The sequence below is a fragment of the Spermophilus citellus genome (genome assembly GCF_964194105.1).
Source record: "Spermophilus citellus genome assembly, chromosome: 4".
NCBI classification, from domain to species: domain Eukaryota; kingdom Metazoa; phylum Chordata; class Mammalia; order Rodentia; family Sciuridae; genus Spermophilus; species Spermophilus citellus.
In genome coordinates, this window is record NC_138185.1 from 54,575,938 (window position 1) to 54,603,527 (window position 27,590).

General features: G+C 36.2%; 1 protein-coding gene across 2 annotated transcripts in view; it reads right to left on the reverse strand.

Annotated features, from left to right (window-relative positions):
* Positions 1 to 667: 667 nt before the first annotated feature.
* Positions 668 to 27,590, reverse strand: part of ASB7 (ankyrin repeat and SOCS box containing 7) — a 37,080-nt gene continuing 10,157 nt past the window's right edge. Inside the window, exons 2-4 of one of the 2 annotated variants that reach the window (XM_081292719.1) lie at positions 26,904 to 27,009; positions 13,500 to 14,105; positions 668 to 973 (exon numbers count right to left, since the gene is read on the reverse strand). In XM_081292719.1, coding sequence (XP_081148845.1) covers positions 834 to 973; positions 13,500 to 14,105; positions 26,904 to 26,934 — 777 coding nt within the window. In that variant the 5' untranslated portion in view covers positions 26,935 to 27,009 and the 3' untranslated portion in view covers positions 668 to 833. The remainder of the gene's footprint in view (positions 974 to 13,499; positions 14,106 to 26,903; positions 27,010 to 27,590) is intronic. The other variant, XM_081292718.1, reaches the window with a different exon arrangement.

Consider the following 27,590-nt stretch of genomic DNA (forward strand, 5'->3'; position numbering starts at 1 on the left):
ATGAACAGCAAGTAAAATAATGGATAGAATACACGAGAAAGAGTATTGCACTGGAGGCACTGTTTTAAAAACAGAATACACTGGCTTTATAAAGTTATTTTCTATCTCATTAATTTTTTTTTTTTAAAGCACAATTCAACTAGAGAGAGAGAGGTTGAGACACAGTGTCTCATGGTAGTGTCCTAACGTTGTTAAAAAATAAGTTAAAAACGAGCACACCAAAAGGAAAGCCGAGGTACTGGATTTTTGTCATTTGAAAGCTACATTAATTAGGAAAAAAGGAGAACAGTTTGAAACAGCCAATTTATACTCATTAAAAATGAATGAGGTGACAGCATTATTTAAAAAAAAAATTTAGGGCATTTTCCAGTATAACCCAGGACCCCCCCTGGGTGAAACTGTGCCTCAAACTTCGACAAGTGTGCTGCTGGTTTCTGGTACCATGCTTGCCAATGAAACTAGAAATTTGGAAAGGGTAAACTCTCCACTTCAAACCTGCTTGTGTCATTTAGGAAAGACAATTTTTCTAAATGCAATGTTGTATAGAAAGCTTGGACCTCTTAAACTTGGACCAAGAAACCAAATTAAGACTTTCAAGCATGTGGTGTAAGTATATATAATATATATATATATATATATATATATATATATATATATATATAATCCCTCCCCTACAATGAAAACCAACCAAATAAACAAAAAACCTAAAAGTGTATACCTGCTTTCTGACTTCACAGCAAATCAGAAATTGCATAGGATATACTTTGTGCAAGGCAAAAAGCCTTTTAAGTATCTGGAATATAACTCCTAATCTTGCTCACAGTTCTGATATATCAGATATCATCAAATTTGTGTTTTAAGTAGTCTTTCATGACCTTGGCAATTGGTAGTTCATCAAGTAGCTTTAGGTTTTGAAGGCCTATACATTGTCGAATTTTAATTCGGCACAGGTCCTGCAAGTTTCGGGGCTGTCCTAAAAAGACAGAAAAAAGAAAATGTTACTTTGTTATCAAGCACAATATTTAAGATGGGCTTTGAGATTTTGAAAAGAACTGTTTATTTCACTGGGAGTGCTCTCTATGGATTTTAAACACCATGGATCAGAAAGGCACTGACTAAATGACATGTCCCTGTGAAGTCTCAGATAGTTCTTGTCACAATCCTCTACAATATGGTAGAAATTTCCATTTCCATTTTACAAATAAGGATACTCTGTATCAGAGATTTAAGTAAATTGTTCAATGTCAGACAACCTTAGATTGAGACTAAAAACCAGTTCTGAGTCTAAGCCTGGTCTTTCTATCATAAATCAAGAGAACTCTGGTTCTTGTCCTGATGAGGCCTCTAATCTGTAGACAAGCCTCTGAGAGCAAACTGTTTCTCTGGGCCAGAGACATTATCTGAAGAATATGCACCCAATGAGATACTCTCTTCCTCAAGCCCTTTCAACTCTGGGTCTAGGATGCTGGAGCCTTGATGCCTCTCAATCTCTGTGGAACTTTCTAAAGGACATCTGCCCACTTGTTTACTGTCATTCTAGACAGAGCAGAACCCTGGTTGTGAGGATGAGGGCTGAGAGGTGCAGCAGGCAGGGAGTGTGAACAGGCCCCTCCAGCTAGTCTGAATCTATGTTGTTTCACACCTCATACCCTAACCACCTGCCAATAACCCCTGCTTATCACCCCAAATGAAAAAAGGTAAACTCCAATTTATTCCACTTCTGAATACATTCCCAAACCATATAGATGGCCACAAACACAAGCGAAAAAATTTGTTTAACAGTGCTTCAACATATTTGGAGTCACGTACATTCTGCTTTCCTATTAAATGGTAATGATAATAAAAGCTAAAATATTAACTGCTTACTCTGTGCCATGTATTGTTATAAGTTCTTGACACGTATTAACTCCTTTAATCCTTTTATGAGGGAAGTACTTTGATCATCATCCCCATTTTACTGACAGTCTCAGAGAGATTAAGTAACATGGGTATGTATGGCCAGGTAGATGCTGTATTTCAGTGGTTCTTGAACTTTTTGTCTCAAAACACCTTTACACTTTTAAAAATGATTGAGGACCCAAAAGAACTTTGATGTGGGTTATTTCTATGGATAATTACCATATGAGAAGTTAAAACAAATTTTAGAGATTATTTATTAATTCATTTAAAAGTAATGGCTCAAAAACTAAAAAGAAATTTTGAGAGGAATGGCATTCTTTCACATTTCTGGAATGTTTTTTAATATCTGGCTTAAAAGTGGACAGCTGAATTTTCACATATGCGTCTGTTAATTATACCATCTAGTCTGTGGAAAACTTCACTTATACTCAGGAGAGAAGAAATATGAAAATCATTTTGACCTCATAGATACCCTGAAAGGGACCAGGGGACTGTAAGACTCCTCAGGCCACATGTGTAGAAACACTGCTATTCTTAGTAACCCCTTACTTGAATTATACTTGTTTATAGTGATCACCATTACTCAAATAATTCTTCACGAGTGAAAAAGTCTCCCAGTCCTCAGACTCAGACAACTATTCTAGAAGGCTTGGGTGAATGCTGCTTTCCAAGAGCATAGTGAATATGTGCATTCTTGGCAGAGTCACAGCAGAAGCAACTGCTGCCTTGGAAATGCCTCAACTTGGGGTATGTGTAACCACAGATGTCTGTAGAAGGATCCATGCAGGATGTGACCTATACATTCAAGGGGTCTCTGGACAAGATTGAATCTTCTCCATCTTCCAGATCTTTGCCAAAACAGCATTTCATCGGGAGACTAGATCATGCTCCCTATGGAAACCCTTAGAGCTCCCCTCCTTTATAACAGGCTGTAATTTTACCTTTCCATGTTTGGGTCTTACATATTAATGCCCATCTTTCTTACCATATGACATATGTCATGAAGCCAGGACCATGTCCAATACCATTTGCCAATGTAAACCCAACGCTTGACACAGTACTCAACAAATATTAGCTGGAATAAATGAATACTTAATAGGCTTTCCTTTAAAGTATAAAACAGTCAATATGTGGTGAAACATGCCTATAACAGCAAGTCATTTCCTAACCTGTTTTGAATTATTTTTCATCACCACTCACGGGCTACCTTGGGAAGAGAATGAATTATCACTGTCATTTTTCAACAAATGCTTGTAGTATTTGACCTGAAAATGCAAATCAGAATATTAGTTAGATTCTTCTTCTTCTTTTTTTCTTTTTAAGTAAAGAATCCAATTTTCCTGTTGGGTGTGGTGGCCCATGCCTGTAATCCCAGTGACTCTGGAGGCTGAGGCAGGAGAATCCAAGTTTGAGGTTAGCTTTACAAAGACTCCATCTCAAAATGCAAAATAAAAAGGGTTGGGGAATGTAGCTCAGTGGTAGAACACCCTTGGGTTCAATCCCCACTACTGAGAGAGAGAGAGAGGGACGGGGGTGGGGGATAGTTGATTTTTCTAATAGATGGTTGGTTCTTTTCAAGTATCATTTAAGGTGACATACATAAGTATACATTCATATAGAAAACATATCATCAACAAAGTGGAAAAAACAAAATTCCTGGAATTTTGCTTAGCTCTATCCCTTAGAAAGGACTGGGACAAAAGGTTATGTAATGGGGGCTCTTCTTAAGTTGTGTTTGTGATAGACTGTCCTCCCCAAGGATGACTACAATTTCTCCTCTCCCTCATATTTTGTGTAATGTGGCTGGATACTCTTATCACTGACTGGGAAAGACTCAGGCATAGATAACAGAGAATGGTAGTATTTTTATCATCATTACACTTGACAATACTACTACTACCTTTAGTATTTAGTGATTTCTCCTACCATTTTGTGGTTCAAAACAATTATTATCCCTTCTCTGTTCCATGCAGTGTTTTCTGGAGGCTTGACCAGGGCTTCCCCGCTTGCAAAATGGCTCACTCAGATGGCTGGTGCGTTGGTGCTAGAGGTCGGCTAGGAGCTCAGTCAGACTGTCCAGATCTAAATATATCAGAATGCTGTTAATGGACATTTTAGGCCTAAATATTTGGGAACACTTTGCTCAATTTGGTGATGTTTCTTCTCCTTCAAGCAGTTATCTGGTATGTTTGGGGAGAATGTGATCTTTATTTTCTCAAGCCTGTGTAACTCCCGTCTTTAATGATAGTGATATATCAGAGTCAGACTGCCTGGGTCTGACTTCTGGCCCTGTGTCTACATGATCTTGACAAGGTATTTCTGCCTCAGTATCCTCAAAATAACTGCATCTATCTCAAGGGCTTTATAAGCATTAAAAAAGTTAATTTTGAAAAAGTGCTAAGAAGAGTGCCAAACACAAGGGGATTATTTGGTCAATGGGTTTTTAAATATTTGTAAAGATAAGGTTTGCTTCTCATTCCCAGAAAAAACAGAAAGGCACCCTCTTTGGAAGGGAGAGTCTTCATCTTTTTGATGTTAAAATAGTAAGAAAACTAATTAGTGTAACCATTAAGGAGCAACTAGTTATTGGGAACAATTTATTACTCAGAAATAGTCCTGGGAAAATTGATGGAAATTGTATTCTGGAAATCATTGCATGACTTTTTTTTTTCTTTTTTTAACTTTTTTAGTTGTAGATGGACACAATACCTTTATTTTATTTATTTATGTGATGCTGAGGATTGAACCCAGTGCCCCATGCATGCGAGACAAGCACTGGTACTACCACTGAGCCACAACCCCAGCCCACTGCATGACTTTTAACTATATAAAAAGATGTGATGAAGTGAGGGATGTATTTATAGATTCTGCACTTATATATAAATACTAACTCATCTTGTCATACCAGCATTGTTGACTTAACAGGGGGCTAAATAATAAAGAGTAATAAGGACTACTCATTGTAATTGTTGTTATTCCTAAACTATTTCAGGAGTCTTCAGGAATAACATTTTAGGAATAGATTATGATTAAAACAAAAGTACTTAATTCTTGTCAACAGAACACATAAGAGTATTTACTGAGCACCTACTATATACTAAACAATGCACTGTACCAAAGATTAAAGGGGCAGGGGAAAGACAGAATAGTAGAGGAAGAGAAAGAATGAAGAGAATGAAGGCAAAAACATCAAGACAGATGTGCACATCATTTTCTAGGCTCTTTGAAAATTAGCTCCCACTAAATAATAACTGTTTAGTCCATGGGAATATAAGAGGGGAAAACGTGAGAGAAACCTCTCAAAAAGGGTAAAAATAAGAAACTATAAATGCTTTGAGGGATGCAGAAAAATTCCAAGGTATTCAGACTAACCAACTACAGTGGAATTACATAATAGTTCAAAGGGTTATTAGTCTTTCCATTTGGTAAAGAAGCCCATCATTACTAGTAATTGGGCTGGTATACAATAGGAAATCAGCTTTTAAAGGGTCCAGTTTAGTATAAATTACAAAACAAGAACCAGCTACCTCCTTTGACAGCACCATTACTATATTTGTGATAGATAAATCTATTTATTTGGATAAAAATATCTGGATTCATACAGGTAGACAGAGAGACAAAATATTTTAAATACCAAAGTGGACAACATTAAAGCAAAACAGATCCCAGGTTTTCCTTTGGGGGCTGGGGAGACTGGAGGAAGAGAGGAGTGTGTAAAGAAATAAAGGGAAAGATTTAGCCTCCTCTGGTTTGCACGATCTGTCACTCCTTCGGGAACCTCTTCATCTTAGGTCAAAATCTGGAATGGTCTCCCAGTACGTATCTCTGTGTTTTATCTCTACTTCCCATTTTTAAAACCCTACTATAAACACATGTTCTCCCTTTGTTCTTGCTTCTGAATTCCCTTCACTATGGGGTAGTATGAAATGTACTACACAAATTTTACTTTATAGGGCCAAGGCAGTTTCTAGTTCTCTTAAAAAAAAATTATGGCATAGTCTCTTAGAGTCCAAATGTATCCACTTATCAGTCTTCTGACATTTGCCTATTGGTTACATTTTTTCCATAGACAAATGAGCTTTGAACTCTAACTTCCTTTGGTACTCCATCACAAAAAACCATACATGGCTTACTAACAAATGACAAGAAATCTTTAGATGCTAACATTAAAAATAGAAAGTAATAAAAGTACTGTGAAAAAGTGCAAAATAAGATTTTCTGTATCTTTAAATTTTAAAATGTGATAAAAATTGACTTATAACTATGTACTACTGATTGCTAATTTCTAATTTTTAGAAACTAGAAATGATTATTGATTTTTTAATAATTAAGAATGGAAAACCTATTTAGATTATGATGTAGATGCCTGACAAAAATCCATAATTCATTAGAAAAAGAAAATATAAAAAATAACCTTAGTTAAAATGTGTTACACAATGTCTCCAAATAGTTACACTATATAATATTGTTTTAAAATGAATCATCCTGGGGCTGGGGATGTGGCTCAAGCGGTAGCGCGCTTGCCTGGTATGTGTGCGGCCCGGGTTCGATCCTCAGCACCACATACAAACAACGATGTTGTGTCTGCCGATAACTAAAAAATAAATATTAAAAAAAAAAATCCTCTCTCTCTCTCTCTATCACTCTCTCTTAAAAAAAATAAAATAAAATGAATCATCCTACCAAAAAAAAAAAAAAAAAATTAAAGCAGCATCGGAAAGGACAGTAAGTAAGGGGAGTAGATGTCAGTGGCATTTTGCATGATCACATACCTACTGCTGTACTGATTCAGCTTAGAAAGTCTCAGTCCATTTCCTTTTCTTAAAATTAAAAAAGAGAAGCCATGATTTTTATTGGTCCTGTGTGTGTGTGTGTGTGTGTGTTATTTTTCCTTTTGCAGTGTTAGTGATTGAATGCAAGGCCTTGTGCATGCTAAACAAGCTACTCCACCACTGTGCTATAGCCCTGGCTCTGAAGTTGTGTGTGTGTGTGTGTGTGTGTGTGTTTCCTCCTTTTTTTAAGTTTGAAATCTTGTATTTTACTTTTGCAAACATAGTACTTTTGTTTTTGCACAAACATAGTACTTGACTATTGCTGAAATATAAACAAAAACATATTTCTGGTAACTGTGATATTTATAAAATAGTATTTTTAAACATCTGTGATTGATGTTCCAGAAAGTTACTAGCTTAAGTAGTTGACAGATTGTCTCCTGCGAAACAGTTTACACAACTCAGTTCCCATCCACTTAATCTTTTTCTTTTGGAAATATGAGCCATTCAGTTTCCTAAAACATACAAATAAAAATCCAACCCAGTCCTACCTTCTATACACCCCTGAAACATACTGATTGCTGCTTCCAGTCTTTGAGCAGTGTCTTCCAGAACACAGACCACACTGCCTCAGTTCAGACTCCCTTGGATTTAAACACAAACCCAAATAGCATACTCTCTGCCCTAAGAATAATTTAGACCAGAGATTGCTATAGAAATAAAAAGGTGCTGTGTAAAAGAAAGTAAGCTGGGAAAGTTAAGCTGCTGAACTAGCAAACAAAGTTAAATGGTTTATTTACTCAGGGGCTTGGCACTTTTTACATATTACCATGCATGGCAAATCTCTGTAACTGGCCTCTGGGATCCAATGTACCAGTCTTTTCAGCTGATGAGAATCATGAACCTGTTTTACATCACAGTATCTATAGGGCCACAATTTTATAAACAAATTTCAGGAATCACCAATCTCAACATAACCTATGTAGTAAATGTGATAGCATAGGGCAAGCAATAATTTTTTAAAATTTCACATTACCCACAAATTTTAACTTAATAGAAATACAATAGAGATTCATCAAATTCCCAAATACTAGGCTAACAGGACACCCTTTAAAAATCTCAATGTAGAAATTACATATCACTGTGTGTTGACTTTTTAGTTTAAGGACCTCTTTGTACCTTTAAAATGGTAGGACCTTAAAGAATTCTTCTTTAATTGAGTTGAATTTATCCATATATACCACATTTAGAAAATAGAAATTTTAGAAACCTTTATTGATTCACTTACAAGTAACAGTAATAAATTCATCAGTTGAAGTAGAAATAAAGTCTTTTGGAAAAATTGAACTGATTTCCAAAACAAAAATGATCCCGAGATAAATGGCATTACTCTCACATTTCTGCAAATCTCTCTCTCTTTTTTTAAAAATACCCTTTATTTTATTTATTTATTTGTATGTGGTGCTGAGGATCGACCCAGGGCCTTGCACGTGCTAGGCGAGTGCTCTACCACTGAGCTACACCCCCATCCCCTGCAAATCTCTTTTAATGTGTGACCTAAGAGATCTGCTTCCGCATCTCATCTGTTGTAATATGCTGCCTTGATTGGAGAACCTGGAGAAAACCCTGCCTTACTCAGACATGCAGTTGGAAAAGAAAGGAGTATTTTAATATTTTTTTTCCAGATAACTGTAGATCTTCTATGATACTCTATCAAAACCACACAAGTGATGGCTTCTTCAAGGTTAGCTGAAATACAGAATTTGAAACCAAATTGGTGAACTTTTTGTACTCTTTTAGATTAAAATCCATTTATCTTGCACTTTGGGTCTTTTACCCATGTATGATTCTCGAACAAAGCCTTTACACATTAGAATCTTACAGTAGCAAATACAAACTTCCCCAATTCTCATTTTCAGAGTTCAAATTTCGACTAGCCATCAAGGCTGTCAGTTGTTTTCCTTAAAGTGACCAATGAATTTTATTCATTTTCAAGAAAATGCCTGCCAATAACCCAAGACTAAATCTATAGTTTGGCTGTTAATCTTTCAGGTAAAAATGGTGCTTCCTGAAAAAAACCTTCTGGTTCAGCTCAAATGAATTACAGTTACTTTTCCTCAATTCAGTCATCACACTTTGGTACACAGTGAGAACATTTTCCATTTCCATCCCACAGAATATTAAGAAGTATATACACAAAAGGGTAATATTTAATAAAATTAATTTTACTGCTTCATCAAAGGCATTCTTAAGTGGGACTGGAATACTCTTTACTGAAAGCACCTGCTGGAAAGATGCAATGACTATTGAGTACGCGTTGGGCCACTGCCTATATCATGCTAACAAGCCAGAGTTTACCCTCCACAGCTTGTCTACCAAATGTCATAAAGTGTAAATGTCATCACTGTGAAAAGGGCAAACAATACTTAATGAAATTAGTTTAGACTTGATGGACACATAAGACAGTCTTGAGGACCTGGAGAAGCCCATTTGGTGAAAAAAACAGTTCTACGTGAAACAAAAATTATTTTTAAATTGCAAGCAGTAGGAAGTCATGCCTTTAAAAGTGGTTAGTGGCAGCTGGGTACCATAGCCCATGCCTTTAATGCCAGTGACTCAGGAGGCTGAGGCAGGAGGATTGAAAGTTTGAGGCCAGCCTCAGCAATTTAGCAAGACTCTGTGTTAAAATAAAAAAGGGCTAGAGACGTAGCTCAGTGGTAGAATGCACCTGGATTCAATCCTCAATACCAAAACAAATAAGCAAACAAAAAAAACACCCCCCCCCAAAAAAAAAAAACTTGTTACCAGTAAAAATTTCAAGTGAGGGATCTTAAGGACTATGGTCTGATTTCACCAATTTTCAAAAAAAGAAACTAAGATTCAGAAGTGGAGGGTGAAGGGTAAAAGATCTGCCCTTATTTATTAGGCAAGTCAGACAGGAGCCCATTAGGAGCTCTCTCCCACCCCATCCTGCTGATTTAACAGCACCTCTGACACAGGCACAGTAGAGAGACCTTATTGATATAGGGAGACTGTGTTTCTGATCCCAGTGGGCAAATATTATTCAGTTTAAAGGATCACAGATAGGATGTATTTTTTACATTTTAAGTAAAAATGATAAAAATTTTTACTTCTGGTTTCAGCTCCAACAGGAAAAGAGCTTGGTAGTTGTTACTTCCGTCCTTAAAGAAAAATTTGAACTAAAATTATTGATCTTGGATCAATCAGTAAATTGAGGTTGTAGGGCAAACTTTACCAAACAGTTGAGATCTGCTTACCTGTAGTAGGAGCCACTGGAACTGACAGGAATACTTCAATGGCAAGTTTGAGGAACTGTTAGAAGTTGTGTATGAACTAGTGAGGTCATAGTCTTGGGAAGCCCCCTTCTGGTTATGAGTTTTACTTCCAGGAACCCCACCAGGTTCCCAAAGTGAAGAGCCAATAAAGACCGTCTCATGGCTCCTAGGGGGAGGGAAGCCCAAAGTCTAAGGCTTGGGGAACCCAAAACAAAGACCCTGTTGGAATAGGAACCTTCCAGTACCTACAGTTCCAGCAAACATTACACACAGCCTAACTCCTAGGCACAGTAATAAAACACCTTACATTAAAGGCTTATTTACCTCATTTCCTATTATCCTATATCATATCTTGCTTCAATAAAAATTTACAAGGCATACTACAGATTAAAGTCATTCTAAAACAGACAAAAGACAGAAAGAGAGCGTCAGAACCAGACTTAACATATGACACAGACATTGCAACTACCAGCCAGGGAATTTAAATTAACTATAATTATTAATATAATTCTTGGTTGTTTTTATTGCTCCTGGGCACAAAGCTACTCCTTCACTTGGCTGCTTTCTGGAGGAGGCCACCAGTCAAGCTGCAGCCATGGAAGAAGGCGGGGGTCTCTGAAGTCTGACTGTTGGATAGCTCATTCTGTAGGTAGACCGTGACAGGAAACTTTTGTGGCTTCTCCCTCCACTCATTATAAATGTGATACCAGAAGACCTTACTTTATGACCAAGCCACCTGATCCACTGTTTTTATATAGAATGTATCAAGAGTTTTTATGACAAGTTTTTAGTTTTTAAATTCCAGGATTAAGATTTCTGGGGCCTCTTCCAATTTGAATAAGCTGCTTCTAGTCAAAATGGTGCAATAAACAATTAAGATGGCCCTAAAGGAATTAGACACTCTTGCATCCACTCATTTCCCAGCTACTCAAGAGGCCAAGGTAGAAGGATGTTTTGAGCCCAGAAGTTCAGGGCCAGCTTGGCAGCATAGTGAGATTCCATCTCAAAAAAAGAAAAAGGAAAAAAAAAAATAATAGAAAAGATGGCCTTGGAGAAAGACCACCAAGAGGTATCTCTGCTATCCTTTTACCTGGGGAGTTTGAGTTCTCAGATTAGAAGCCAACAGCTTGGTGAACAGAGCTCTGGTGCTCAGTGGCATTAGGGCTCAAGCAGCCCACAGATTTGACTTGTGCCCTCTGAACTACCCAACCTTCTTTCCTTCTGGTTTCCAAGAGAGGAAACCCTCAGTGGAGGGCTCTAAAGAGCAGCAGCTACAGTGGCTCCTTCTAGCACCTATAATTTACTGGCAAAATCTATTAGAGCCAAGGAATGCATGGGTGAAGCAGGAACATCAAATCTGCTTTGGGCAGAAACACCACTAGAGAGTCAAAAAGAATGATTTAGGTGGAGGCACTAGAACACAAAGGAAGACTGCAGCCTTAAAAAGACAGATGGTCCTACACTTCTGGAAAGTATCCCAATTTTACTCAGTCCCTGCCCCTTTGTGTGCTCAGCCAGTCAATCCACGCACTAGGTGCAAGTTCCTGTTGATGCTTATTGTTGCCCCTCTTATTAAGTACATGCTCAGCAGGTCCCTCCTAGCCACCTGGCTGCATGACTCCACGCACGGACTCTACAGGGCTGAAAATAGGCAGCTGGGCTAGAATAAGAATCTATTGGTAGTAAGCTAGTCCTTGCTGTTTATCTACCCTCACTTTATTATAGTCTATTTTGAAAAAATGCTTATATAGCATTTAAAATATGTCAGGCACTATTTTAGGTACATTATAAATATTAATTTATTTAATGTTCATAACAAGCCTGTAGCGTGGATATTATCATCACCTTTATTTTGAGAAAGGACACTGAGGCACAGAGAGGTTAGATAATCCTGCCTAAGGTCACAGCTAAAGTGTAGAATTAGAATTAGAACTTAGCAGCCTATCTCTAGTCTATGCCTCTGCAGAGCAAAATATTTAACAAAAGGGGCTCAGATATTTAGTGAGTAAGTATCAGGCATTTTTGAGGGCAGCCATACTACTTCAACCAAGATTCTTCAGTGCAGAAGTTAAAAGAATATAACGACAAAAAAGATGCAAGGTAACCAATGATAAAAAGATACAAGGTACCAGTGGCTGCAGCACCACATACACCACATCTTCATTCTTTGGCTACTTCTGTGTGCCTCAAAAGCTTTCTGCAAGGGAACATATGCCAGATAGCCCCATACCTCTCCAAGGCCAGGCTGAATGGTGCAGACCAACAGGGAGTCATCAGTGCTCATGGCCATTTAAATTTATCCTAATGACAAGTAAATAAAATTTAAAAATTAGTCCCCTTAGTGGCATTAGCTGCATAACAAGTGCTCAACAGTCACAGGGAGGCCAATGGGTACCATAATGGACAGCACTGAGAGAACATTTCTATTATTACAGAAAGTTCTCCTGGCTGCACTGAGTTAGACCTGTGATTTTTTTTTTTTTAAGCTTTAGTCTGAATATATTTAATCATAATAAGTTAATCTTCTTCCCCACTAGAAATAAAAAAAATTATATTTCATTTCTTAAAAGCAAATTTTTACTCTCAAGTTCAGTTTCAAGAGTTGAAGTGGATTGTTTACAAGCAAGTTAAGTGAAATTTCTTACCCGTGTACCTAGGATGTTAATGTCTTTCTATAATCATGAGTGAAAGTTCAAAATCAGTGAGGTAAAAGGCATTCATTAGAAAGTACAGCAGGCAGCAAAATAAATTTTGTTTATAGACTTAACTTCATGTGTTGGATGTTAACCTTGGGGACGTGTACTTGACTGGTCACAAGGAAGCTGGACAAGAGAAGGAATCGAAGTCTACACAAACTAACAGTCCATCAGAAAACAACTCAGATGCATATGCTACTACATAAAGTAGATATTTCCAAATGCTTAAAAAAGAAGCCATACATAAACAAGTCAGACTAATGGAAGCTGTGTGTCTCAGGGACAATAGTGCCTAATTTCCCACTGATAGTTTTTTCCTACAACAATTTCTAGTATCCTTAGCCTCCATTACGAGGGGACTTAAATAATACTGCCATTCCATTTCATGTGGGTTCACTTGAATAGAAAAGCCACAATTAAAACATGAATAACTTAACAATAAATCACAAATTCTAGAACACTCCCATAACTAAGGAATCTAAAATCCAAATTTTCCATTTTCCCAATCTGAAAACTACAGAATTCTAGAAAGACGATCTCTTTGTCTGTAGGAACTGGCTTGTTCTAAACACAGATCTTTGTTTTGAAAATTCTCCTCCCTGTCCTTTCCTCCATTTCTTTTCCCATCCTTACTATCTACCCTGTTATTTTTATTAACACAAGTGAACTCAGAACTTTAAAATTTTTTTTGGATGAATGAGGCGTTATTTAGCAAGCAGGGCTTATAGGAACAATTAATGTCTAGTTATTTAATGTTATAAAAACACCTTGAGCTTCTCAAGAGATGCAAATTGTTTTAAAAGATGCAATAATATAGTAATAATTATATTACATACTTGTGACTTCTTGTAAGAAATCCAAACACGGTCGACTACTTCCCGAAATACTTATTGAAACAGCCAGTGGGGTCTGACCTTCATAGTTCCTTGTGTTTGTGTCTGCTCCATAGTTATATAACATCCGTGCACACAGCACATCATCCCGAAGGGCAGACAAGTGTAAAGGAGTCTGTCCATCTTCTAAACGCCCCAAGTTTGTGTCTGCCCCTCTCTGAAGGAACATTCGGCAATAAGAGTGATTACTTTTGATCACAGCATATCGCAACAGGAATCCATTCTGAATGTCGATGTTGGCATTGTGGTCCAGGAGGATTTTTACACAGCTTGACCTCTCACGGATGATGGCGAGCTGAAGCGGTGTTGTACCTTTATCGCTGAGTGGGTCGACCTCAGCCTTGAACTCCAGAAGGAGTCGGACAAATGAGTCCCTACCATAGTGAGCGGCCACATGGAGGGGAGTCCAACCATCATTGCTTTTTGCATTAATAATGTCACTCCTGTATTCCGATTCTAACATCAAGCGTGCAATCCGGGCCCGGCCATGCATGGCTGCATAATGAAGAGCAGTGAAGCCTCCAATTAAGTCTTTAACCGTGGGATCAGCTAGAGTTAAAACCAAAATGAAAACGTTAGCAGAGTCTAAGACAAAACAATGTACTCTCCGATGGCACAGCACTCCAATTCTAGCCAATTCTCGTACAAAATGTGAAGGGATCAAACATTACAAAGAACATCAAGTACTTTCTCCCCTCAGTTTAACTGAAGTCTACTTTCCACGAAAAACAAATTTTAGTAGAAAGTTATCAAGCCTGAGCTAGTGGAAAGAAAAACACATACAAAATGTTTACGCTGATAGATACTAAAAACAGAGTTCAGACCATCATATCCCCTCTTTGCTAATTTAACCAACTCCTTTGGCTACCTTACACCCCCATCTCTGCAGTCTCCCTTTTCTCGTTTGTTCTGAATGTTTCATTTTCTCTTGCACTTCTTCTTGGTCCTAAAGAGAAGCATGTGCAGCAACATCTGCTGCTCTGAATTATGGATAATACTCTGGTCTGGCAGACTGTGTTGTTTTAGGGCATATTTGATCAAAAAAATAAAATATAATATAAAAACAGTTTTTCTGTGGTCTATAAAAATTCTAAAGCATGCAAGATGTTAAAGTGATCTTGATAAATCATGTTTCCATAAAATAAAATATGTCTCTGAATTCTTAGTTTTACATGGTCTTAGGAATTCATAAGAATTAAGTACATAGTATGTGAAAAATGGGGAGAAATTCAAGCACTAGATAAACGCTATGTGCTAAAACAGTCTCTCCTTAATTGACTGATTTCTGGGGGGAAAAGGTACCAGAATTCATCTGCTATGTGACCTTTGAGTCACTTCTGTCACTTGCCCCAGTGTTTTCATTAAGGCAAAGGTCAGTTCTCTGTAGCTTGAATCCCTCTGGCATTCCTGCACAGTGAGTAGAGCAGGTTCAAGATCTGCTTCCTCTAACTCATATAGGCTACTTCCTGGAAGCCAGCAGTTCATTATAGGATATAAACTGGCCAAACGTAATTACTAGGATTAAATGGTTTTCTTATAAAAGTCATCTTGAATTTTCAGTTTGTTGATAAAAATTTAAAAAAACAATAGTGATTTTCACACACACATACACAAAATGCCTCTAAAGTTATGTGATTAAACATTCATATGTTGTTTAGTAAAATGTAAAATTTAGTTCTAGAATATATTACAATGGATGGATTCTGTTAGAAAAATCTTAAGGCAGAAAATTATATGTTAAAATATGAATAATACTATGGAGAGTGACATTTTCCATTAAGAAAGATTTGCTAACAAAATCTATGAAAAGTAATGCTTTTTAGGTAAACCATATCATTTGAATTCCTAAAAACACTTAATCTAATGTGACAGTATACAATGGTAATGTCATTTTAATCAGTTTAGAGAAAATAAGTGTATCATATCTATGTTGGTTTTACCTAAAAGAAAAACATACAGCATCTATTTACTCTCCGTTCAAAAAGGCAGGCAAGAACATTTTAGCAAAGCATTTTGCTGCCATCTACTGGTTATAGTGTGAACATAAACTATTAAGTTTTATTTTGACAGATGATGCTGAGCAAATCTGTTTCACATAACTTTGCTCATCTTAAATAAACTTAAAAAGCAAAGACAGGTATGACATCCAAAAGATTCCCTCCTATTCAAATGTTGCAAGCAATCTTGCCTAAATGTCATTTTCAATCTATACCTGGCCAGGCAACTGTTTCCTGACCTCTTCATCTGTGAGTAAAATTAAGAATACCTTCTTTCACTTCTCCCACCTTTCATCCACCAGGAGAGCCTTCAAAGGTGTCAGTCAACATCCTTATTCTCATCCTATACTCATTCTAAATTAAAACTGGGTTAGATGAAATTGCACTTGCATCTTTGATTTCCACTTCAGGTTTGTTTTTTTGTACTGGGGATTGAACCCTCTGGGGTGCTTTACTACTGAGCTACATCCCCCAATCCTTTTTGATTATTTATTTTGAGACAGGGTCTCCCTAAGTTGCCGAGGATCATTCTCAATTGCAGAAACTGGCCTTGAACTTGCGATCCTCCTACCTCAGCCTCCTGAGTTGCTAGGACTGCAGACATACCCCCAAGCCTGGTGAGGTCTTTTTTAGGCACTATTCACATGTTGGTGCTATGCTGGGCTAAGAAAAAAACAGATAAACACATGCAACAAAGATCTGCTTAGTCTCATTAATTAAAAAAAAAAAAAGCAATCAAATGAATTAATGGACTACACCCTAGGAATATGTCACTGAAAGAAGCAATGGAGGTAACAATGAATAAAATTTGTACAGTTACTGTTCACAAGACATTAACAACCAAATCAGAGATCATGAAGCAAATGAAAATGCAAACAAAATTTAATTTCTGGATTAGTATTTGCCAATGCAATAAGATAAGAAAAAGATATCCCATTTAATGGCAATAAAAACAACAGAACACTTAAACAGATATTCACTAGAAAATATGTAAGGCTCAAGCAAAGTACACTACACTACTTCATCTACGTTTGCTCAAACATCCCTTGATAAAAAAGAAGCCTTCCCTGAACACTTCATCTAAACTAACAATTCCACCAAACCTATTCATCTGTTCCTTTAGCAAACATTTTTTTTTTCTTCTCCAGATAGGACCTACTTTAAACAAGCTACAGCATAATCTCAATAAGCCCATTTAAATCTATTGAAAATTTTTAATATATATAAATAAAAACAAGGAAACATTCCTATGATGAATACAGTTTCTTCCTAAGAACTTCGAAGTAAAATTCACTCATTTTAAGTATAGAGATTGATGAGCTATGACAATTACATACAGTCACATAAACAGAAACACAGTTAAAATATAGAACATTTCCATCACCTCAGAAAGTTCTTTCATGTCTCAGTCAACTCCCTGCCCAAACTCTGGCAAACCATTGATGAGGAAAAAAGGAAGTTTTGCCTTTCCTGAAATTTCACATAAAAGGAATCATATGTAAACTTTTGTTTGATTTATTTCACCTGGCATAATATCTTGAAATTTATCAACATTGTTGAATCAACAGTCCATTCCTTGTATTGCTGAATAGTATTTCTATAATATGGATATGCATTTTTTTATCCATTTGTAAGCAGGTGGACATGAGTTATTATCAATGTGAAGCTATTTGAATGATGCTACTGTGTACATTCATGGTAAGTGTGTATGTGCATGTTTTCATTTCTAGGTGAGAACTCCTGGGTCATATGTTCAATGCACATTAATTTTATAAGAAATCACCAACTATTAGTTTCTAAATGGCTATACAGTTTTGCACTTGCAACAGCAATATGTGAGAGCCCCAGTTCCATGTCCTGGTATCATCAGTTTTACGTAGTTTTAAATCATGGCTTATTTTGCTTTAAATTTACATTTCCCTGATAACTAGTGACACTGGGCCTCCTTATACACTTTCTTTTGTGAATTCTTTTTTCACATCATTTAGCCATCTTTATTGGGATGCCTTATTATTGTGTTGTAAAAAATCTTTATATATTCTACATATATGATCTTTGTGAGATGTTTTGTAAATATTTTCTTCCAGTCTACCTTTTTTATCTTTGCCTATCTTTTCATTCTTTGTACTATGATTTGAAGAGTAAACATTTAAAATTTTTATTTAGTTCAATATTTCTTTTGTGTGTCCTGTTAAAGAAAGCTTTGCCCAATACAATGTCACAAGACATTCTGTTTTCCGTGGAGTTAATCTAAACAAACTTGCTTATGCATGGATGTGGCATGGTGGGTCCCAGCATTGAGTGTATCCACAGGGCACTAATAATTTTTTTTTAAAAAACTAAATGAATTGAAGAGAAATTGATGCAGTAGAGGAAGGGGAGTGAGGGCAGGGAGGGAGCAAGTGCTGGGGACTGAATTGGAGTGGGTCGTGTTTCATGCTTTTGTGATTATGTCGTGGTGTGTATCCTGGTATTGTATGTAACTAAAATGAATACATTTTAAGAAAAGATATTCTCTTTTCCTGTAGAAATTCTGAACTTCTAAATTTCTTATGTTTAGGTCAATGATCTACTACTTGTTAACTTTTTTTTTTTTTGGTACTGGGGATTGAACTCAGAATCACTTGACCACTAAAAGCCACATTCCCAGCCCTATTTTCTATTTTATTTAGAGACAGGGTCTCACTGGTTGCTTAGCGCCTCCCAGTTGCTGAGGCTGGCTTTGAACTCTTGATCCTCCTGTCTCAGCCTCCAGAGCCATTGGGATTACAGGAGTGCGCCACCATGCCTGACTATACCTCTTCACAATGATTTCCCCTAGCACCGTCAATGAAAATCAATATACCATAAAAGTGTAGGTCTATTTCTGAACTCCGTTTTATTCTATGATCTAAAAGTCTTTCCATACACAAATACCAGACTGTTTTAACTACTGTAACTTTACAGTAAGTTTTGATAGCAGGTAAGTACTTCAATCTTCTTTTAAATAATTTGGCTAATATATTTTAGAATCAACTTACCAATTTCTTCAAATAAGCCTGCTGAAATTTTGATTGGAAGGAACTCCAATGAATCTAAAAGTGGCAATATCCTCAAAATGATATAAACAACATGTTTTTCCCAAACCATGCAAATGGAATTTCTCCATTTATGCAAGTCTTCTTTAATTTCCCTCCGGAATATTTCAGTGCATGGGTTATATATTTTAAAATTTATCCTACAAATTTAAATTTTTCTTGCTATATATACTCATTCTTTAAATGTTAATTGCTCAGAGAGAAAAGTTAAACTGAGTTTTATATGGGCCTATAAATTCACTTCTTAGTTCTAGTACATTTTTGTAGATTTCTCACAATTTTCTGCATGCAAATTATGTTCTCTGTAAATAGACTATTAAACTTTTTCCTTTTCAATTTATTGTTCTTTTATTCCAATGGCTAGAACCCACAATAGAATATTGAATAAAAATGGTAAAAGCATATACCCTCGCCTTGTTTCTGATCCTAGAGTAAAAATATTCAATAGTTCATCCCTGAGTAGAACACAAATTGTAGGTTTTCACAGACATAATTCTGTTAAATTGCCTTCTTTTGTCTGCTTAAGTCTTTATCAGGAATGAGAATTTTAATACTATCACACACATTTTCTGCATCTATTAACATGTTCATTTTTTAAAATCTTTTATTCTCTTAATATAGTAAATAAGTCACCCTATTGACTTCCACACATTAAACAAACCTTGAATTTCTGACATAAGTACTACTTATTAAATGTATTGATAAATTTGCCACTATTTTGTCAGTGATTTTAAAAAGTCTTTGTTTAATTCCCAATACTATCAAAAAAGAGACAGAGACAGAGACAGAAAAGGAGGAGGAGGAGGGGCAGAAGAGGGGGAGAGGGAGGGGGAGGGGGAGGAAAGAAAACCTTAAAAAAAAAAAAAGTAGAGGCCAATAAAAATCATGGCACCTCTTTTTAAATTTTGAAACCAGGACCTCACAATGCTGGATAAGTGCTCTACCACTGAGCTACATCCCCAGCTCAAGGATTTTTCTATCTGTACCCATGAAGGATGTAGTTTTCTTTTCTTTATTGTCTTTGACAATGCAAATCTACATATGAAGTTAGGAGTGTTTTCTCTTCTGCTTTCTCAAAAGGTCTATATATAATTATTTGTTCCTTTAATAGTAAAACAACACAACAGAGACAGTAGCTGGGCCTAATGTTTTCTTTGAGAAAGTTTTAACTATGAACTAAATTTCTTAAATTGACGTACAGCTATTAAATCGTTCTATTTTTTATTTGGGTCAGTTTTAACGATTTATGTCCTTCAAAGAACTTGTCCATTTCTTCTAAATGGCAAAAAGATGCTCATCATATTCCTTACCTTTTTGATACCTATAGGATCTGTAGTAACATCTCCTTCTCCATTCTTGAAATTAGTTATGTTTTTTTCTCTTGCTTTCTTTGGTCTAGCTAAAGAGTTACCAATTTTATTGATCTTTTCAAAGAACCAATTTTTGTTTTTTAGTTCCCATCAATTTCCTCTAGTATTTGCTCAGTTTCAATTATGCTGATTTCTGGTTTTGTATTCATTATTTTAGTCCTATTTTAACTTGGGCTTTAATTTTAATAGTCTATCAAAACTACTTTAATATACTCACCTTTTCTTTCCCCTTTTCTATGTTCTTACTGTCATACATATTATATTTTCATATAAGTCCAATAGTTTAACAAAATTGTTTTACGATATTGTTCTTTCAAAAATGAAATGCGCAAAAAGCATATTTATACTATTTGTGATAGAACTATTCAAAGGTAAAAACAGTATTCCCTAATAATGACTATCTAATGTAATAACAGACTTTCAGCTTTTCTCCTCCTACTTTAAAAAAAATGATATTCAATCATAATCACATTCTAATTACTTAACCCTTTCCCTGTGTGTGGGCTCTAAGAATGCCTCTGTTTTTAAAATTATATGTAATAGGGGTAGCATTTTTATAGAGAAAATATCTCTTGCTTTTAAGACTATGTACTTGGGATAAATTAATAAAATTTAGTTATTAATTTAATTGAATTTAAATTATTAGAATGTATGTACATTTATTGGGCAAAAGCATCTACCAGTTTTAAAGTTATAAACATATTATTCAGTTGCTTTTCAAAAGTCATCTCACAATTTCCCACCATGTTTTGGCATTATCATTTGGGTAAAATGTTTCATTTCTGAAAAATCTAAAAAAAGTTCTTATAACTTCTGTGGAAGTCTTTGATTACTCCCTCATCTCACTTATTTTCATGTATTCCACACCAGTAGAGTTTTACTTAGTTTATTTTATTTGGTACCAGGGATTAAACCCAGAGGTGCTTTACCAGTGAGCCACATCCCCAGCTCCCCCAGCTTTTTTTTTTTTTTTTTTTTTTCTATTTTGAGACAGGGTCTCGCTAAGTTGCTGAGGTGGCTTTGAACTCGTGATCCTTCTGTCTCAGCCTCCCCAGCTACTGGGATTTCAGGTGTGCACCACTGTGCATGGCTTACTTACTTTGTTGAGAGGGGACCTAAGATGTTTTTCTCAGGTTCCTCTGAGGATTTGCTCTATATACTTAACTTCTAAAGTTTTAGTCTAATGCCCTCCAGGCCAGTTTGCAAAAGCACTCAATCTAAAGATGAATAAGTACACTAAGTTATGGTCTCTTCATTTCCTCTTTTGAAATGTTCAACACTGTCTTAGAATTTTTAGAAAGATTCAAAATTGGAAATTGAAGATAATAACAATGGATTTTTAATAATTCCTACCTTTGTAATATTCTCTTCTCTTACAATTCCAATAGGACACTAGATCAATAGCACAGAAAGACTACCACGATCTGTACAGAGGTATTACTTTATGCCTTCTATTTGTATTGAAAATTTATAAAACCCTAGTTTTTATCATTTTGAAACAACATGTTTAAAAGTAAGGCAATAAAGTACCACTTACCTGTGCAGGCCAAAGTTTTTTTTTTTTTTAACTTGTGCTAACACAGGAGCCCCTAGTCACCTGTGCTTATGGAGCAGTTAAAAACATGGCCAATAAGACTAAGGAGCTGAATTCATTTAATTGAAATTTAAATAGTTTCCCTGCAATGGATAACACAGGTTTAGAATGAACTAAAGAGTCTCATTTTTCCCCCTTTTGGAATATTGATATTATTAGTTATCTAGCTCAAATCTGCTTTTTTTTTTTTTTTTTTTTTAACAAAACTGGATTTTTCCCATAGTAGAAATATAGCTGCTCCTCAGCAAGACTACTCCGATGGTCCTACCACTCATACTCACTCTCAGGCATGGGAAGCCTCTTAGCTCTGAGCTTTGCTAGCTCTGTGCAATCACTCATGCATGAGTGGTTTTACTATGCAGGTGTATAGACTTAAAATTGGTAAAATCTGATCTTTTAATATAGTTCAAAAAACTGTGTAGTTTTACAAGTGGCTTATATTAAACATCTATCTCCTGCTTCTTAAATTGCATCTACCTTACTTTCTCCTGCTTGTTTGCGAATCTTTAACATTTCAATAAATAGCAACTCTTTCTTCCAGAGTCTCAAACCAAAAACCTTCATTCATTTGTGATTTCTTTCACTCCCACCTCATATCCCACTTCCTTAGGCCTCAGGTCTTGGGCCCTTCAATACAGTTACAAACTATAATCAGAGAATTTCTAGAACACAAATCTGCCTTTCCCATTCCTCTCCATTAAATATTTTGATAGACCAGAATGTCCCTAGAATAAATTATTGAATATGCTCCAAAAATAATCAACTTTTTTCAGTTCCTAGTATCAAACATGTTCCTTCTCTTTTCAACCTTCTCACTCGCTGTCCCTTGTTTTTGGATTAATTCCACACCCCATTCTTTCAGCACCCACACTCCTGTCTGACACACCTTTCAAGATCTTTGTTCAAACTCTGCTTTCTCTAGAAATCCTTCCTTGCCACCCCAACCACAATCCTAGCAGACAGAGGATCTTATAGCACACAGCACTTAACTCACTTTGTTGGAAATACCACATTTTCTTCCAAGCAGTAGTCATGGTTAGAAAAATGGTTTGATTCCCAGATCCAATGTTAATGATGTGAATGATCTTAGGCAAATTATCTACTCTTCTGTGGCTACTTTTTCATTGTGAAAATCAATAACACTACCTTCACAGTTGTGAAGACTTTGGCATATATTAAATGCTCAGTAAATATTGGCTATAAATCTACACACTTGTTAAAATGCTAGAAGGCTAGCACCATGTTTATTTCTGTGTCTTGTTGCCTAATACAGGGCCAGGCAGATATTAAATGCTCAATAAATATTTTCTGAATAAATATGACTAAATTATTTAGAGGGGACCAAATAGCCAAATCATCTATCTATGAGTTCTCTCTCTCTCTCTCTCTCTCACACACACACACACACACACACACACACACACACACCAGAAGAAAGGGGAATAAAGAAAAGGAGAGCAAAATGTTCAACTCTTGTTATACATTTTTTTTCCACTTATTTCCCCCTGTTGGTGATTTTGAAGAGTGGTCTGATAAATTCAGGTAGCGTTCTAATTCCATCACAAGTTTAGCCCATTTTCAAGCAATAGTTTTTGAGAAAAGATCAGTTGTATCTGTCAGACTAGTAAACTATTATGTTAGTTACTTAACTGGTGCTAGTTTTATCTCTTAAGAGAAAAAAAAAAGGTGTAGGTTCTACCCTCATGAAACTTCAGACTAACTGGCAACAGAGATATTGAATAGTAAACTAATTTATCATGCTTATTGACAGGCGCTACAATAAGAAGGTGTAGAGGAAAATATCATGCACTAAAGGGATAATATCATACTGGAACAGCATTTTATCATACAACTAGGACATAAATAATGATCTCAGCTGACCTAAGAGAGTAGCAGCTGAGATTTGAGGGAGAAGTAAGCACAAGCAAGGGAAAGGGGGCCAGAGTGAGGTAAACACAAGAGTGACCTATCCAGGAAAAAGCCCAAGCTCAGCAAAGGCACAAAGCTACAGCAGGAAAAGTAAGTGGAGTCAGATACTGCAAGCAGATCACAGGAAGGACTTAGAACAGCAACTGCAAGGAACTGGGAAACCACTGATGGATTTTGAAAAGGAAATATTTTAATTTCCACTTCTGACAGATAACATTATTTGGAGTTAAGCCGAGTTGAAGGAAGGGCAAGATGATGTGGGTATGAAGGAGACCAATCCAATAGTACTGGTGAGGAAAGAGGCTTTCCTGCCTAAGAGTGGGGCTGTGTCTCCTGTGAAAAGAGGTGAAATCGTTGACAGATTTTTACAAGGCAGAATCAATTAAGATTTAGTAAGATTTAGTAAATATTTTGGCTTCTCCAAAATATTTTGTTGTTGTTTTTTATTAAAATGTGTTATAGAGCACATAACAGAATAAATGGAATGACATGTTGTTCTTTCAAACACCGGTTAGAAAACTTTATCTGATCCAACAGTGCATCATCATGAAGAAAGAAGGGAAAATTGAGGCTTATCTTTGGGGGAAAGAGGTAAAAATTGTACATGCACAAAAACCAATTCTGGACTAACCTAAATGCCACAAACTTTTTTAGAAGAAAATACAGGTAAATAATGATCCCATGATATGATGTATTTCCTAAACAACACATAAAAGGCACAAACCATAAGACAAAAGAAAAACTGAACTCACATACATTAAAATGTAGACTTCTGCCCAACAACAAAAACATCAAAAATGTGGAAAAACTGGGCTGGTGATGTCAGTGGCACAGCACTTGCCTACCATGCACAAGAACCTGTGTTTAACCCCCAGTACCACAAAACAAATGATTAGTAAAAATCAAAATGAATGTGAAAGAAATAGTACAAATTCAGAGAAGATTGTTGCGATATATAGCAAAGGGGAATATATAAGCAATTCCTAGAAGTCAATAAGAAAAAAACAACCTAGTCTCATAATTTTTCATTAGTTATAGTTGATTTTGAAAAAAAAAAAAAAAGAGGCAAGCGTGTCGCACAGGGGAAGAGCAAACCATCTGCTGATACGCTACTGGCAGAGGTAGAAGAATGGGCACTTTCCCACAGGTCGGGAAGGACATAAGCAATTACAACCTCTTCAGAGGACAACTTGTCAATATCCATTAAAAAATTTGACTTGGGAAGTGCACTTCTAGGAATTATTAAAGAGAGAAGCTTACATATGTAGAAAGATCAGTCCAGGACATTCTCTGTAATACTACTTCTATCAGGAAAATGAAAACAATTTAAAGTATCCAACAACAGGAGTTAAGCGGAAATAAATTACATAAATAAATTAGAAATAGAATGATATTCTAACAAATAACTATCACTAAGCTGTTAGGTGACAAAAATCAAGATACAGAACAGAATATTAAGAAACGGCAGCAGGCTAGAAGGTAGAGGATGGAAAAATAATCATGCCTATATGCACAGACTATATATGCAGGTTTTTTTAAAAAAGTGATGAAAGATATGGTCTCTGGGGAAAAGACTGAGACTGGGACTGGGACTAGTGAGTATCCACTTCCTCCTCTCTGACCAGTCTGCAGTGCCTTAAATTTTGTTTTTAATGAGGTATGTACATATTACCTTCTCAAAAGACAACATCTCTTAAGAAAATTTCATCCTTTCTCAAAAATAAAAAACAGAATAAATGATAATAAAACCATACTGAAACATCAACATGTATTTATTGACAGCTATTTATGAGGCAGAATCAACAAGACTTAGTAAAAAGGTGTCCATGATGGTTTCTAGATCTGGTACAGCAGTCCAGTTATATTCATAACATATCATCTATGGCTGCTTTCACATTATGCATTACTATAGAACTCATATGAGGTTTCTCTTTGGAGTAATGACAAATTAAATGTGGTATTGGATGCTCAAGTCACTGAATCGTACACTTTTACATGAGTGAACTGTATAGTATGTGAATTGTATCTACTTATTATTTGAGGTACTAAGGGATCAAACCCAGGGGATCACACATGCTAGGCATACACCAATTCCTTTGAATCATGTAAATAAAGCTGTAAACACACACACACACACACACACACACACACACACAATGTTTATAGAGAAAATAGGGATTAGAAACTGTGGCCTACAAATAAAATGTGGCCCATCACTGGTTTTCTTCTTCTCCCCCAACTGGTTTTGTTTTGTTCTGAGACAAGGTTTCATTATATAGCCCAAGCTGGCCTTGAACTTGCAATCCTCATGCACCAGTCTCCTCAGTGGCTGAGATTACAGGAAAGTGCCTCTGCAGCTGGCCCACCATTGATTCTTTTTTTTTTTTTTTTTTTGGTACCAGGGATTGAGCTCAGGGGCACTCTACCACTGAGCCACATCCCCAGCCCTTTTTGTATTTTATTTAGAGACAGGGTCTCATTGAGTTGCTTAGGGCCTTGCAGTTGCTGGCTTTGAACTTGTGATCCTCCTTTCTCAGCCTCTTGAGCTGCTGGGATTAGGGCGTGCCCCACCATGCCAGCAAAATGTTTTTTTGTCATTGTTGTTTTTGTGTGGGTGGTGCTGGGGATTGAACCCGCAAATCAAGCACTCTACCAACTGAACTACCAACATAGCCCTGATTTTTTTTTAAATATTTTTTACATGGTACATGGACATAATACCTTTATTTTATTTATTTATATGTGGTGTTGAGGATGGAACCCAGTGCCTCACAAGTGCTAGGCAAGCTCGCTACACTGAGCTACAACCCTAGTCCCTCTACCATTGATTTTTATAAATAAGGATTTAATGGAAAAGTCACACCAATTATATATGATATATAGCTGTTTTCTCATTACAAAACAAACCTCTGATATCAGAAATATCTTTAAGTCATACAATTGAGTATAAAGCAACTGCTGTAGAACAGTAAGTAAGCATATTGCTTATGATCAAAACCCACACACAATACAATGCAGTATAATTTTTATGAGTACATGCAATGGCATTAGGACATGATCTGGAAGGATAAACACAAAATGAAACTTATGCCTACAGTTACTTACAGGCAGTGGAAGGCAGACAAGGATAGGGGCTGGCCAAGGGGGACTTGGGCTTTATTTGTAATTTATTTGAAAATGTGTTTTATCTGTGCTAAGGAGACAGTATCCATGTATTACCTGAATATTTGGACTTTTTCTTCTTAATTTTATTTTTTTAGCGAGGCTGCTGAAAGTAGAAAGTAACAAGACTAGGAAGAATAAAGAATGTGAGCTCTGATCTTCATCTTAATTTTACTATCTACTGCCAGAATTTTAAGTGTTCTTGATCCTACACCCACCTTTTTGTTTTTTCAATCTTTTTCCTGGCATTCCGCTTATGTTTCACCTTCATTAACTTCAGAACTGAGGTTTTCAAGTTGTATGGTGAAATGACGTGGAAGACAACTAGAAAGCAGGCACAGGCCAATGAATTTCTGGGTCTTGTAGACAATAGACTTATTTCAGGCATATAATTCCCATTTCAGGGCCCCTGGGATGTATGACTACTCCCAATCTCAGGTTTAGCTTTATCTTACTCCATGCTCATAGCCTTTGTATCCATATATTCATGTTCTTCACTCAATCGTCATAAGAGCTATGGGACTTCTGACATTTTTATGCACTTCAGAATGCAAGGAAATTTGGCTAGCCTTGTAACAAAGTGCAAACTAAGAATGAAACTATGTTGTTAATGAGCAATCCAGGCCATACAATGGCACAAATGTAAACTGAGTTCCGACCAAGCTGTTTTATACCATAATTTATAGAGTTAATGAAGGTATAAATAATAATAAAAAAATCCATTTCTAGGAAAATCAAGCAGCTTAAGTTCAACTGGAAGAAAAAGTAAATTGATTTGGGACAGTTATTTGTTTAAAAATCCTATGGAGATGCAGTTTTTTGAAGCAAAAACATCAAATGACAAATGTAGTTTCCAACTACATATATTTATACAGAATTAGACCTCAGAAAAACCAGTCTTCTTG